The sequence below is a fragment of the Mytilus edulis genome, chromosome 9, assembly GCF_963676685.1.
Source record: "Mytilus edulis chromosome 9, xbMytEdul2.2, whole genome shotgun sequence".
Lineage (NCBI taxonomy): Eukaryota > Metazoa > Mollusca > Bivalvia > Mytilida > Mytilidae > Mytilus > Mytilus edulis.
The window spans coordinates 15821202-15838107 of NC_092352.1; the positions used below are offsets into that span (position 1 = coordinate 15821202).

The 16906-nt window shown below is 31.9% G+C and overlaps 1 protein-coding gene across 1 annotated transcript in view; it reads right to left on the reverse strand.

Moving 5' to 3' along the window:
* LOC139489560 (thioredoxin domain-containing protein 11-like) overlaps positions 1 to 15541 on the reverse strand; it is a 31011-nt gene extending 15470 nt beyond the window's left edge. Inside the window, exons 1-12 of the mRNA XM_071276119.1 lie at positions 15361 to 15541; positions 12603 to 12822; positions 12107 to 12227; positions 11593 to 11699; positions 10336 to 10426; positions 9106 to 9215; positions 8500 to 8568; positions 7705 to 7836; positions 5442 to 6122; positions 4729 to 4777; positions 4235 to 4377; positions 2052 to 2164 (exon numbers count right to left, since the gene is read on the reverse strand). Of these exons, the coding sequence (XP_071132220.1) occupies positions 2052 to 2164; positions 4235 to 4377; positions 4729 to 4777; positions 5442 to 6122; positions 7705 to 7836; positions 8500 to 8568; positions 9106 to 9215; positions 10336 to 10426; positions 11593 to 11699; positions 12107 to 12227; positions 12603 to 12822; positions 15361 to 15479 (1955 nt within the window). The 5' untranslated portion in view covers positions 15480 to 15541. The remainder of the gene's footprint in view (positions 1 to 2051; positions 2165 to 4234; positions 4378 to 4728; positions 4778 to 5441; positions 6123 to 7704; positions 7837 to 8499; positions 8569 to 9105; positions 9216 to 10335; positions 10427 to 11592; positions 11700 to 12106; positions 12228 to 12602; positions 12823 to 15360) is intronic.
* Positions 15542 to 16906: the final 1365 nt, after the last annotated feature.

The following is a 16906-nucleotide window of genomic DNA, read 5'->3' on the forward strand; positions in this document are numbered from 1 at the left end:
AATGAATGTGGTCTAATGAACTAAAAAAAAAATTGTGGCTTTTGAGCAATTTACTATGCTGTTGAATATTAATGCTCTCAAAGAAAAAATATTTGAAGAAATTTTCTTTTAAAAATCTGAAATGAGAAAAAAAAATTGACCCCCACCCCAATTTTTTTCTTCACCTCCCCAACTTTAACTGAATTTAGAGGTAATAAGCATTATATATACATTTCATTAAATTTAGTTGAGACAAACATAAGCTAAAAAATTCTTAAATTTTTCCACTTGTAAAGGGGCATAACCCTAGAATGGTAATCAAAGTACTTGTAATCACTGAATGGTAAAGATTGGTTTAATTTATCAGTTGGTAGTAAAGTGAATATTGCATTGTATATTGTATATAGCAATGATTTAAGTTGATTCAACTTCTATTCTGGACAAAGAAAGTCAACTCCAACTTGAAAAAAAAGATTATAAAAAGCATTGGTTTTAGTTGATTCAACAACCATTCTAGACAAAGAAAGATAACTTCAATTTATTGACTTGAAACTGCTTGTTTTTATCCCCTTTTTGTCCCTTTATTCCTAGACTGTTTGCCCCATAACCCTTAAAATATATCTCAACCTTCTGCTTATGGTATAAAACATTGTGTTTCAATTTCAGAACAATTGAAATACTTATACACAACTTATTGTTCTGACACTAGATAATGCTATTTTTGGGCCCTTTGGGCCCTTATTCCTAAACCTTAGGGACCATAACCCCCAAAATCAATCCCAAGCTTCCTTTTGTGGTTATAAACATTGTGTTAGAATTTTTTTGATTTCTGTTTACTTTTACGTAAGTTATTAACTGGAAATCATCCGTCTTCAGACGACGCTGACAAAGCCGACGAGAACATGATACCAATATACGACCGCAAAATTTTTGCGGTCGTATAAAAACATCATTCTTTGTTCAAATTTTTGTAAAGTTCAAATAAATTTCAAGCAAAATTTACATGAAAATTTTGATGGAGATTCACTTATAATAAATGTAAGAAGATGTGGTATGAGTGCCAATAAGACAACTCTCCATCCAAGTCATAATTTGAAAAAGTAAACCATTATTGATCAAAGAACGGTCTTCAACATGGATTCTTGGCTCACACCTCCCAGTAAGCTAAAAAGGGCCCCAAAAAATGACTCATTTAAGGTGAATTTCACATGAAATATTTTATGTGAATTTTACTTCAGCTTCATGTGAAATTCACATAAGCAAAATTTGCCTGTGTACATCAACATTAGTTATGGGCATAAAAATATTTTACTGGCAGACACTGCATTGCTGGCATTATATTTTCATTTTTGTGAACCATGAACTCTGGGTCAAAACTTCATAAGGAAATCAAGTTCATAATAAACATGTGTAATAAGTATCAAGTTGATGTGAATACAACGTCAAACCAACCCACATACTGTAAAACAATATTACCTACTATCATAAGCAGGGCATAGAAATGTACATCAAATTACTTATTTTCAACAAATTCAGGGTTCACTATGCCATGTAAATAAAATCTGCTGTAACAAAAAGGTCTATTTCTTATCCAAAATGCTCAAAACCACAACATATCATTTACTTTAAATACCTATTTTTTTTATTCATTCGTATGATTTTTAAACATAATCCACAACAACCAGTGAATTGAAATGTAAGGCAACAAAAACTTACAGAATATCATTAAACAGATAATGTTTTTGTCTACATGTATATATAATTTAATTTTGAATGTAATGCGTCTTCTGATTGGCTGACATCGTTTTGTTTATCATATCATAGACACAATTTTGTCATGTGACCATAACGTCATCAACATTTTTTCATGATTTACGCTGGTTTAAATGGAATTTGAATTAAATTATAAGAAAGAACTGTAATATTTGTCAGTCTTTTCGAAATAACATAAAAAATGTGGTGCACACTGTAAAATAACCCACGTTATTCAGTGTGCACCACATTTTTTATGGTATTTCTTCATAGACAGAAAAAAATATTACAGTCATTCCTTAAATAAAATTAATTTTTACCTTGAAAATATAATGTTTTTGGCTGCTTTGAAATATCTTGCTAGACTCAGGTAAATATGAGCAAAACTGGCACAAAATCCACACCATGGAGAATAAACAAGCATCATCACATCCTATAATAACAAAACATTATATGTAAAGCAGCTGTCTTCATCATAACTGACACTACAAATCAAATTGAATTTATATATCGTCCGATCCACAATTAAGTGGCATCTGGGTTGGCACAACTTATACCTTAAATCTTCTTTGTCCTGTCCAAATGATGTAGACATACTGAGTTCTTTCTGTTTTTGTTTTTATCATAAGACTTTACAATCTTATTAAAGCAGGTATCATTTGAAATCCCGTTTTTCAAATTATGAGATGCAATTTTATTTGAAACTGGTAAAATGATTTCAGGACACTCAGACTTTTCCCTGCGAACAGCTTAATTCAAATAAAATATTTACAGTGTGTTCGCCTGTCTCACTTTGTTAATACCAATGCATCAGTAAATTATTTAAGCTTTTTCTATTCATTGTGTCTGAAACACTCGCATAAGAGGTGTCAAAAGCTCAGTCATCATTTGCATTTTAGGTATTAAGACAAAATGTTTTAATTATCTACAGAATTAAAATACAAAATTAGATTCAAGATGGTTGCAATTACCCAGGCCTTTCCCTTGAAATTGAAGCAGAAGGCTCAAATAAAATTATAGGCGGCTGTAACATGCGTTCGGTGAAGCTGGACGCCCACCAAGCTGTAAGCTTGGTGCCTTACTGCAGGGGGTCTGGGAAGCCTTGGCAGAAATAAAGCAAAATCCTGCATTCTCGCAATCTCCTGACACCTAATTTCATCTTTCAAATGACCATTTTTTATGTATGAAATTAAAGAAAGAAAAAAAAATCTCAAAGAAATTTCATTTTTTTTTATGCGGTAGTTTTTTATTTTTATTACCTTATGTTTGAAATTCATTTACTTTTAAAGGAATTTTATTTATATAATAATCCGTTTTGTTAGAAATCTTGATCGATTTATTTTGCATAACTACGTGCATTTGTAAACAAATGACCCCCCTTTTTTCTCTAAAGACTGTTACACGTATTTAAATCATACAATTATTTCTCAAGCATTGACAGAAAATTGATATATCCTCTTATTTTCTCTTTTTTTTTTTTTTGTAAACTGTTCAATTAGTCGGATACATAAATCATTTGGAAATGTTATTTATTTGAGGTCGAGTCTACAGTATTCTACTTTCGTTTTTGACCTTGATTCTCTGAACACCACGTGGGCTTTGAAAAATGAACTTCAAAAGATACTGTTTACCAGGTTCTGAACAATATGATCTACTACACTTTCTTTAATTTGACTGAAATTATTCCATAACATAAGATTGTCATCCTATCTTGATTGTCTTCACGTTTTAAAAGCCAAAAAAAAAAGCCAACCAGTTACTGACCATCGGAACGTCTCTATTGTTATTGTACAATGACCACCGGAATGTCTCTCATGTTATCTTTGAAAAGAAACGATAAATTCTGACTTTAAATAGACAACCAATCCAGTGACCTGAATTCATGTGAACTATATTTAGCCCAAGGGAAACACAGATTTTTCATCCCTTGTTTATCGTGACCGTGACTTTGCGACAATACGTCTCTCGGCGGTCTGTAAACATTTGAAAAAGATATTTTTTTCTTTCTGAATTTATATTTTTGTCAGTGAAGTAGCCAGCACTTGAAGCCACCACAAACGGCAGATTTCCGCCGGCTACCGGCTTCAAAGGAAAGCCCTGATTACCTTATACAAGAGGATGCCCATACATGTATATCAGCAAACATTAGATTTAGTGCAAAATATATTACAGTGTCACTTGAAATGGTTTGTGTGAATGACAAATTGGATGCCCTGATGTTAGTTATGAAATTTACAATTATCCAAGACAATTAATTGATGATGTCCCTTGCAAACAATACAGCAAAAACACTCACTATGCCTTGAAAACTGTAGGAAGTCATAGCTAAACACACAATGTACTATGTATGTGGACATTGTCAAAAAAGGACAAAAGGTAATCAGAAAAGTGGTCAGAATAAGCATTAGATATCAGAAACTGAACATTAGGCCAATACATGTAGCAATGATGACCATCAAACAATCCTAAAATGTATCTTATAATTTACAGCCATAGGACTTACTTTATCTTCATCCATAACAATACTATTGAATGTTGTTGATGTAGCTTCAGACACACACACCTCACTTACACATGACCCACTGGTAACCTCTGACCTAAAGTGACGAGGAAGGTCACCTCTGGTAAAATTAATTACAAAATTGGCTGAAATAAAATAGACAAAAATTTTGTTAAAAATTACCTGAATTTTTCCCTAAACATGTCTAAATTAACTCTGATCTTAATATGAGAACCAATGACACAAGGAACAACCTTTGTTTAATTTTCATTTTCAAATGGCAAATATTTCCATGAAGAATTTGACGTAATTTGGTATAACTTTCTAGCAATTCACTGAATGTTACAAATTTTTAAACATGTATGAAAAATCTGATCAATCAAGCACTGTTTTCATATTCAATAAGTGGAAGATATTGTGTAGTTCTTGATATCCATAATTCATATCATAGATATTGAAAATTACATCAAACCATATACATGATATAAAAGCCTTACCAATATTAAGCTTCGTAAATGGCTGCCTAAGAAAATGCTGGACTTCATTCTATAAAAAAAACACACTTTGATTCAAAAGAGAAATACAAGAAAATGTCATACAACCTAGAATACATGTCTATGGGAATGATGGGACACCATTCACTATTTTTACTATCATATTTCCATGCACTTTGAATTGTGAAATTAAAAGCTTTAACCTGATACTGAACTAACACTGTTAAATCTTATGTTAAATCTTATTTATAAATTATCACATAAAAGTGCACATAAAAAAGTGGGGTTTACTTTTCAAGACCACATTGCATCAATTACCCAATCAAATCTTATCATACTGTATATATGTAGACTGAAATTTATGCATATTCATAGTCTTTATATGTCAATCTGTATTACAATTTGTGAACATGCATCATACATGTACAAAGTTTGCAAGCATATCAATCAAATTTGATCCACTTGTTATTAATAATTGTTCATTGGACATACTGTGGATTCATTATTATTCATTGGATACAAATTTTCGTGGGTACAAGTGAACCAAGAATTCATTTGTCAGCTAATCACAAATTTTCTATTCAGTTTATATGCAGAGATTGTTGAAACCATGAATCCACCGAAATGCAAGTTTTCCTCAATCCACAAAAATTGATACCATGAAAAATAAATGATTCCATAGTAACAGTAGAATGGGAAACTTAAATCATACTTACTTGTTTATCAATGATCACAGATACTGAAATATTACTCTCTTTTGGTACATATGTACCTAGTCTGTCTAAAAATGCCTGATGCTTGTTTTTATCTAATAACACAACATTGACTGTTTTATTACTGCGACATTTAAAACCCGTAAATTCCTGATTCACTAGATCCTGGTCAATGTCAGAACTGTGGATCTTCTGTTCAGAATCCAGATACAGTGATTTTTGGAAAGACAGTCTTTTACATTTTGACCTTGAAAAATTATTGACAAGGTTATTTACATAACGATCAGAACTACGTCTGATGGTACAGGAATGACTAGATAAAGTATCACATTGTTTACATATCAACGTCCGATACTCATTCACATTATAATGTTGATAAGAATCCAAACACGACGGAGCTCTATAATGTCCAAATCCTCTTTTGGGAATGTCTTCTTCTGAAGGAGAAAATTGACAACTGTCTTTGACTTTATAATCAAATGTGCGTTTACAAAGTTCACAAATATGCTTTTGGCGGTGTAATGATACACAACATGACAGGTTGTTAACAAGAGGAGGAAGGCAGTCTTTTGGTAGCACCAATGAATTCATAGCATGTTCTCTCTTACGTCTCAGTAAACCCTCTAATAAAATGATAAATGTTCTGTTATGACAGTTTCTATACTGTAATACTAATTCTCTCAACTGAAAAAGCAATAACATTATCATTAGACATTGAACATTTACAAAAACAATTGTTTTTAAAAATATGCTTTTTTGTTATGTTAACAACATTTTTTAAGAGTTAACATAAAAAATTAGCTGGTTCTGAAGCTTAATTTACAGTACCATTCAAGTGGACCAGCTCTGCCACATCTTGCACCAAGGAAAATGTCGGGAGTCACTCCAAAAAACTCCCGATATTCCTCCCAAAATGTTGGGAGGAATTTAGGAGTAATCTCTCCCAAAATTGTGTATAGGTTTATTGTGATAGCGAGTTCACTACCTACACCGAGGAATTAATTGCCCTTATCCTACTTTGATCTCTACCATCACAAGATATTTTTTTGTTTGTAAAATTATTTCATAGATAATGTAATGGGACAAAAACATTTAAGATAATAATTATCTTATTCTAATTAATAATTTCACATCTTTATTTGTCAAAGGAAGGAAAACATTTGTTAAAATTTTAATACCCCGTGATTTTAATTGCAATCAAGATCGATTAAATGTACATAGGTAAATTATCTGGCTAATCCGATTATGTTGTTACGCATTGTTAATTTTTAGTACATCCGATGGTCAATAAACCAATTACCAGCCACGCGGTGTTGGGAGAGAATCTTTGGAGGAATTTGGGAGTGAAATCCGTGGTACTCAGTGTGTATCCGAAACACACGGAAATCAGAAAAAAAAAGTACTGAATCGATCTGTTTGAATGGTACTGTATATATCAATTTAATTGGAGCATTCTCATCAAATAGAAGAACCAACAAATTCAGCAATTACTGTATGAATAAATTATCTCAATCAAAGTGCTTGTAAGCACTGATTGGTAAAGATTGCTTCAATTTATCAGTGGGAAGTAAAATTAAATATTGCATTGGTTGTTGTTGATTTAACATCAATTCTAGACAAAGGAAGATAACTTCAATTTTTTTAAAGATGACTTAAATAATGACATCATTTATATTCTTAGAAAAGGTTATTAGATTCATGCACCCTGCAAAAGTTATGTAATTTTCTTGACAAGTGTAACATTATTTTGTGTGCAGAATATCTGAGCATATATTACAACGTTAAATTTCTGTAAATGTTAATGGATAGGATCTAGAATGTTATGATCAATGCACTATATTTTGTGTATCAAAAAGGTAGTGATAAAGGTTGGAAGATTTAGATATCAAGTCAGCTCCATAAGATTTTGATTGCATTGCATGCAATCTTTACCAAAAAAGTGATATCTGATGAAGAAATGTAAACATGAAATATTCACCAGCATTAATGTACGTACAGTTATTGTATGTATCAAAAGGCAAAAAAAATAATCTTTTTAAAGAATTCAACTTTTTTGGTCACATCATTTTCAACAGTGATAACTTTTGATCCTCTGTTTGAACCTTATATCAGGAAGTTCATCAACATATTTTGTTTGTAATATATTTTTATTTTAATGAACATGTAATGAATCATGTTCTCATGAAAAAAATACTTGGTTAAGTGATGGTTTAACATTTTTGGCTGAAAACTTGTAAAATCTTTAGTCAAATCTTTAATAACTCACTATGAGATAATAGAAGTCCACTGTATGCAGCCTATTCACTGGAGCAAAGACCAATAAAACTGGTCCCCGGTTTAATTGTGTAGATAACTGTAGACTCTTGTGTCCTGGTACTGATATCCATTTCACTAAGTTCTGCAATTTATAAGCAAGTAACATTGTTAAAAATCTAAACAATGTAACACTTTTACATATATACAAACAAGAAATCAGTATATAAATGTACAGCAATAAAAAAGGATGTATCTAAACATTCAAATCCTATATGAATATTATCTTACTGGAGCAGACATACATTCTGTAACTTAAAGTTGAAGGAAATGAGTGACTGGTGAAAAGTAACGTTAATCCAATTTTTGAATCAATGCATGCATACATCATAAACTTAGTATTCTGTGCACGATTTATTAATTTTTTACTGATTCATGTTGTATAATGTCAAGAAAACATTTCAATCTGTCAGCGTTGTTGTTAAAATGTGGCAGCTAATTAATGGTTGTGTTTTGAAACTAAAGATAACCGATTGTCACTTTTGTAAACAATCAACAAAGAAGCCTTTTGGGCCAGGTGAGTTAAAAGAAATATAATATCAAACTATACATTTTTTGACTCCATACAAAAAAATAAGAGGTAACACAATTGACAAAATATTTATCTCTGATGTCATACAAGTCCCCTCAGATTCAAATATCTAAGCAATTTATCTGAACATTATATAAATGCAACAATAAAACATAATTTTTATAAGAATAACAAAAAAAAATACATAACCAAGTAAAACATATATTACATTCTCACCTCATACCTGTGTTCATTAATCCACTTGACAATACTGTCAGAAGTAAAATTATTTTGTGTTGGGTAAATCTGTTAAAAAAGAAATATTTTCCTGAATAATATCTGATATGACATAAAATCACAATAATCAATTATTTCTTTTAGAGATGTTGACTATATGTCAATTAGGCAGTAAACCCCTATATGGCTAGTACAAACAAAAATATATTTAGAATATTAATAACATTTTTCGGTATTCCCGCTTGAATGGTTTTTCACTAGTCATTTTTGGGGCCCTTTATAGCTTTCTGTTAGGTGTGAAGATTGTACTAAGACCTATAATGTTTTTTTCTTTTACTACTTGTGACTTGGATGGAGAGTTGTCTCTTGACACTCATACCACATCTTCTTATATCTAGTTGTCAAAATTTAGGCTTCACTTTACTTTTGCTATTTAACTTTTTTTTTTATCTATAATCAAGATAATTAAGAACAATTAGGCTTAGCAGATAGAATACTCATTAGTAATCTGACCAAAAAAGTTATATAAAAGGGCACTCGGAGAATGAACACTTTGTTTTGCAGAACTGCAACCATATATAATTTTCTAGTGTACACAATACTTACAAATGAACCATTTAAATTGAGTATAACAAACTGTTTTGTATCGTTCATTCCCAACAGCTGTGACAATAAAGGTTTATTGACTACACTAAATTTTACTGGTTGAAGATGATCTGAAATTAAAAAGAAGTATTATAAACAAATTGTCTAGGGCTATCTGAATGTTTAAAGACAAGTACAGAAGACATTTTTTTGTCAAAAAGGATATCATTTATATTTTAAAAACTGCATTGATGTTGTGCAATGTATACCCCCAATTCTTTAACCTCGATGAAGACAATTAAGCGGCAATAGGACACCTTGCCCGCATGCTCTATAATATTTCCAGGTCAAAAACCTCATTTGACATATATATAAAAGTTAATTTAATAATAAATATTTATACTTAGTTTCAAGTTATTGTGACCATAAACAATTATTTCTTACTTAACCAATACAGGTTGTCATTTAGACTAACCTTTATCAAATATTCTAATTATTAAGGTTTATGTACCCTTCTGTAGCCATTTTTGTACGAACTTTTCAAACTTCAATTGTATCAAAACTACAGATATAATGAATAATAGAGATAGGCCATATTGTACATATTCCAAGGGGAAACTTGATGCAAAGCATTATTTTTTACTGTTCCATTGCATTTAATAGAAAAAGAGGACTTTGTGGCAAATAAATCAAGATTTTTATAGAAAATCCACAGCCTTTATCCTTGTACTCTCATATTTGGCAATTTGATGACTGATAGATATAGGATTATTGCATGCAGTGCTAGCATTGATTTCCTTAAAACAAGTTTATAAATGTAGTTATTGGTTAAGACAAGTATAAATATGGCTAAAATCAAGTACACCTTTTAGGGTGCGCTCGACTTTAGTGACTCAGCACGAGGTGTTTTGGAATTTACAGGTTACTTAGAACTTTTTGTAAAAAATAAACACTAGCACATCATAGAAAATCAAGTGAGTAATTTATGTTTCAAATTTTATAACAAAAATCTCTGTATTAAAGGCTGTGGATTTTCTATAAAAATCTTGATTTATTTGCCACAAAGTCCTCTTTTTCTACCAAATGCAATGAAACAGTAAAAAATAATGCTTTACATCAAGTTTCCCCTTGGAACATGTACTAAATGGCCTATCTCTATTATTTATTATATCTTTAGTTTTGATACAATTGAGGTTTGAAAAATTCGTACAAAAATGGCTACAGAAGGGTACATAAACCTTAAGTACTTACTCCACTCAATCATCTTCATAGCTGATATATAATAGGTTTTGTATCCAGGTGGTGTTGGGGTTGACAGATCAAAATTACCTATCACCACATTCTGAAAATAGATACAGGAATAACAAATTAACACGTGAAAAAAATAACAAAAAGAAAGAAAACTCTCTCCTCACCTGATGCAATTATAAGCCCCAAACCTCTGTAAACAGAGATTCAAATTGGTTTACACAAAAAGTCATCTTCTGTTAAATTAGTAAAAGCTGCAAAGTCACTACACTAACATTATACACAACACCTGTCTTTATGAATATTATATTATACACAAATAACATTATACATTGTAGTATATTTTCAGGTTAAAGGAAGACAACTCAAATTAACTTGAAACTAGTCCCCCATGTCTTGGTCTGCAATTTCCTTGTTATTATAAGGACTGCTCTCTGGCATCATCCCACTTACCCATCAGATCCACTCCATTGAGACATTAGATCAATGTGTGAATATGCTTGAATTCTATAACAATGTACAAAAGTTTTACCATAGAAATGATGTTTATTCAAGTAATAATCTTAATTTGAAGACACTCATTTGATATGTCTTTCCCTTTGTTGTTGTTTGTTTGTTTTCTCAAAAACGTATACCACATTATTTTTAGTCATATCTTAAAACTGCAGCTTCTATCAAAACTCAAGAGTTATGTAAGTACAAGATAAATTAACTAACATATCGTCGCTGTTATGCAAAAACCTCGTATCTCAATTTTTTGCGGAAATCTTTTTATCGATTATTTAAGATTAGATAGGTATGATCCACTGTATGCGAAAATATCTGATCTTCTAACCAATCATTTACTCGAATTCTGACACGAGACGAAAAAGTGTAGTCGGATCGGTGAGACATTTTTTTGTGCGAAAATATCGTATCTCAAAAGAAAACACATGGCACGGCAGATTATATTATAACAGGTACAGTTTTATCAATTTCAGGTTTTCAAAGCTAATATAGCTTAAAAATAATGAAAAGCTTTGAAAAAACAATATAGGTGCAGAAATATTTGCTCGTCTTGGTAATTGATTGGTTAGAAGATCAGATATTTTGGCATACAGTTGAACATACATATTTAATTCTAAATAATCGATTAAAAGATTTCAGTTTTTAATGCCTGGTGAAAAATTATCAAAACCTTAGAAACGTGGTTTCTGCATAACAGCGACGATATATTTATATTGTCTTGTAACCCTTTCTTTGGCGTTTTACATCACTTACATCATGTACAGCTGAAAAATTATTAATACTCTCGACAGAATGTAGTAAGGTGATTGGATATAAAATATCTTCTACAAATCTAACAAGTTCATCTGCTGTAGGAATACCTGAAACATATTAAATAAATTGGTGTTATTATTCATATTTTATTTTCTAGTTTAATGCTCAAATTATTTTGGTTCTGATCAACTAATTTATATTTAATGTGATTAACAGCCTCAACAAAAATATGTTGTTCTAACATTTGTCTAATGTCTTGTAGGAATATGTTGATTTTATTCCAACATCTTAAAGGGTACTACTGTTGCTTTAATTAATTTCAATCAATGATCATTTTGATAATATATGGCATGATAATTATAAAAGATCAAAATTAACATTTCTGTGATTATACCATAACCTTTCTATGTATGAATGTACATGTAGATACACTTTTTAGTTAAGGTTAAAAATAAATTTCTGTGTATGAATGCAGGAACACTTTTTTGTAAAGGTTAAAAATAAATTTAACTACCATTAAATTTAAAGCCATCTAGATTGGTATGATAAACATATAATTCCGGATACTTGAGAAATTTATAAGTGTTCCGACAGCTTCCTTCTGGCCACCAACAGTTCACACCAACAAACTTTACCTTAAAAAATATATATCTATTTTTAAACATCAACTAATAGTTTTATGCTACATTGTACATGTGTCAAATGTAAACTTCATCGTATTTTTATACAGGAAAAATAATAAGAGATGTTGTATTTATTCAGAAATTAAAACTGATTTGCATTTCATAAGGCATTACTAAATTACTAAATGTTTGAGTTTGTTTTCTATTAAGTGTTTTACAAAGAATATTGAACAAAGATTGTATTGTTCTGCATTGTGTTGCTTTGTCCTTTGAAATATTTCTTCGTTGTTTTTTTTATAAAGGCTTTTATTAGTATTGCTGAGTTTTAGCTAAATATCATAATACTTTGTATATAACAAAAATAAAGGGTACATATATACAACATACCTTATCAATCAAATATTTGGCTGCCTTTTGATATTCTTCTCTAACACTAACAGACTGTGCACACCACGGAGCATAATACATTACAAATAGTATCTCTTCTTTCTGTAGGAGGTCCACTATGGGATTCATGTTTCCATAAGGAAAGTCTATAACCGCTGATCCAGCTGGGAAAAATCGGCGAGGAGGTTTTGCTTGTGATGTTAAAGTAGCTTGCCGCAAACTGTACATAGAATAATGGAAAGAAAGCATGTATTGATTTATCGATATAGGATGAGTTAGACACAAATAACAAATGCCAAAGTTCACATTGTTTCATATCTGTTTCACAGCTTCATATATAATGTATAATTAATTTAGATCATTATAGTACATCTCATGATCAGACTTCTCTAAATTCATTAAATGACTGTTGGACATTCGTTCAGACACACAGCAATGATTCATCTGATAGACCAAACATCAGTAGGAATGAATAAAATTGGGGGATAGTCTGTTACATGCATCAATAAAATCTGTAAAAAAAAGATATCCATGAATTAAGATTTGTTTCTGACATTGATTAAGTTTCCTGAAACTTATATATGTTTTTCTCAAATTGAAGATCTAACCAAATAGGTATGACTGGAGTGAATCATTCTAGGGCTTTTTTCTGGTTCAAGTAATAGGGCCAAATCTTATCCCTGACAGGAGTCACACATATAGGGTTAACTTAAATAAAATCAACCAAAACTGCAGTTATATAGAATCCAAGTACAACAGGCAATGTTTTATGTAATGCACAGTTAAAAAATAGCATAAACAGTAAAGTAATTAGATGGCTGATTTTCTAGACAGATTGATGATGATAGATGTCTACTTAAACATTCAGCTGCAAGTTTAATAGATTAACAATGTATATACAGTCAAACCTGAGTAAACCGGACCCTGAATAAACTGGATTCCTGTCCATTCCGGCCGAAAATTAAAGTCCCAACTTTTTCCCTTCAGTCTTTGTTAAAATACCCTTTGTAAACCGGACCCTGTGTATTCCGAATTCCGGTCTTATTATACAGGCCTAATACTCTTAATTACATTAATTATTACCTGTCAAAACTGGTTTGTCTAATTAAGTTCAATGATCGACATGCAATCAAATTATATTTGTTTATACAATATGGCTTTTCAGGATAATCAATTAGTCAGGTGTTTAAATGTGAACTTACAATCGTACAGCAGTGAGCTGTATTATTTATTAAAACATTATAAACGCGCCAATTAAACGAAAAGACACACCGAATATATCTCAGATTAAACTTACATTGTACGTTGTAACTTGGATAAACTTATTTAAATCGTATGATTTCAAAATCCTGGGTCCCTGTTGTGAACACCTAAAGCAATGACCCTGATAATGAAAAACACTCGGATGACAACAATCAATGTGTATTGTACACTGTACGACAATGTTTCGATAGTGATGAAATTCTGTTTGATAATATTCTGGCCATTTCAACGTTTCAAATAAACGATCATGGAAGCAGATATATAATATTATATGTCTCTGATGGGAGTAAATCGAAACTCTCGACTCAGAATCCAAACAACGCGAGTATCATGATGCAAACAATGAAAAATGAAGTGAAAGCATTTTAATTTATCAGATATGATTTACAATCAGAGAGAACTTTTACATGCAAAATATCGGACGTCACAGTTACTTCCTATCAAAACGAAAACCTGAATAAACCGGCTCACTGTCCAAACCAGCCTTTTTTCATAGTCCCGTAGCTGACCGGTTTACACAGGTTTTACTATATTCAGGACCAGAACATTTTTTTGTTATTTACAAGGTAACAGTACTGGTCCAATTAAGAAGGCAGGACACTTTACCCTAAAGTGATGACTAGTCATGTAGGACAAATAGGGATAAAATCTAAAGGTGTATACCAATTTTTAAGTCTATAATTTGACCTGGCCAATGTTGGTGGGTACAAGGCAAGGCAGTTCCTTGACTTGTAGATTACCTGAATTGACTGTATGTGGCAAAGGTAGGCGTACCAGTGTCCAGTGTACAGGGGGTCTCATTGGCGGTTCTGATCCCAGATCCTGCTTACTGTTTTGTCAGATTCCTGTATCCCACTTATACTATGTATGTAAGCAATTCTCATTTTTTTGTAATTTCCCGTGTCCCGCTAGTAGTCTGAGATTATTCTGGACGGCAAATATTCACTTTTTAATATGGGACGAGCTCTGACATCCCACGACCCCAGCTTGTCTGGCAAAACAGCCATTTGACATCAGAGTAATCTCTGACTAGTGTCCTGCTTGACATCATTTCCTTTTTTCACAGCACAATAATTTGACTTTCACGCTTGACATCGTTTCCCGATTTCACTGCACAATAATTTGACTTTCACGTGTCATGCTAACAAAAATTTGGCAATCCCGCGTCACGCTAAGACCCCAATGAGACCCACTGTACATACATGTACATGCACCCTCAACACATTCGTTTTGAGCATAAACAGATAAAACTATAACAAGGTATCTTGTATGAGGTAGGGTTTAATTTATTATCATTAACTGAAAATAACTAGCTATTCATGTATTTTCAAAAGAGAAACACACTGTGCGTTGGGCATTACATGGTTTATATATGAACGAATATGGCATATACCAGATTGCATTTTCTGTTGATACATCAGATTCAAAACACATAATTTTTGCACCATCTGAACAAGTTTCACTTTGCACCTTGTAAATAATGACATTTCGTTACCTGGGGAGCAATGCAAGAAGGGACAAAATAAGCCCCATTGTACACACACATATTCTTGAATATCTAGCCATCCAACGCCCGAAACACTTTACTGCTTTGAGACCCCTTATCGGCCTCATGTGTTGTTTTCGCCATTGGTTTACATCCACGTCAGATCACGTTCAATACGAGATTTCAGTCCGTGTGGCAAAAACAAGAGGCCAACAGCTTACGGACGGCGCACTCGAGTATTTACTGGGACCGTAGTTTGACCTTTCCGTTTGAATATGCTTATCAAATACCTAATTGAAAAATAAAACTATGACTTTATTTTACAAATAAGCCCCAGGCCTGAACTGAACTTTACTCGTCTCTGTATCAGTTAACGGATGACTTAGGGGTGAAAACTATTAGAGGTTCCTGAGACTACTATAACACATTCTTAAAAAATCTTAAAAACTTCTTCTTATTGTTAATGATTATTTTTTTAATTTCATAATAATTTTCCAATTTTTATATATACAAATACATATGTAAGTAATATTTTTCAATTTTTATTTTTAATTTTTCACCGGGTATAGGATATAAACAAGACACATATTAAACATGTAGGTATTTGTAAGTCTCAAGGATAATTTCTCTAGTGAGTTTCTCCTTGAAGCACACAGTAGTGGTGCTACAGGCTATTGGTTCAGGTAATTTATTCCAGTCTTTTATAGTTTGGTAGAAAAATGAAAATTTCAAAATGTTTTTGCTCTATCGAATTTGTCGGTATGTTTGTTCGTGGCTAGACCTCGTGTTTGATTTGCTCTAGTTGGTATGTCAGTATGTGGTATGGCAATTTTGTTGTTTGTAATTCTATGGAACATTTTTTATCATTTCAACGTTGCACAAAAACATATACTTTGATGTGAACCTTTTGTGACTGAGTCACTGTCTTCTTGTATATATTAACTCTCTCTTTAACTTGATATTCCCGATTTAGTTGACACATTTATGATCTAATTGGTTTACGGCTTTTAAAAAAGTATTTCTTGACGATCCCTGTCAAGTGTTTGAACTTTAGTTAAAAAATACCGATCGCGCAAAATTAGCATTTGAAAATCACGATGCACGTAAAATTAAATAAGCCGCACACGTCGACGCCGGTGAAGTAGGCACCTGTCTTGCGCGACTGAACATCAAATAAAAAGTAAAAACATGTTGAACGTGAAATAAAAAACGGCGATCACGTTGCGCGAAAATGACCCTTAACCACCCTCTTATCTCGTTCCACGTGTCGTCTTAGGACTTTTTCAATGGAGTTAATGTTCTCTGTTGTGTAAGGGTCCCAGACAGTGCAGCAGAATTCTAGTTTTAGTCTAATAATGGTTTCGCTTGCTCGGTCTTTGATGGTCACTGAGTTTATTGAGTTTACTGAGTCGGAGTTCATTCAGACGCTTGTCAAAAACAAGAAGATCGTATCATTTAATTTCACATTTAGATATCTATATATATCCCCAGAACTAGAAATCATAGAAACAACAGACACGCCTTCCTTCGCCTCATTTTTATACTTATACCTCGA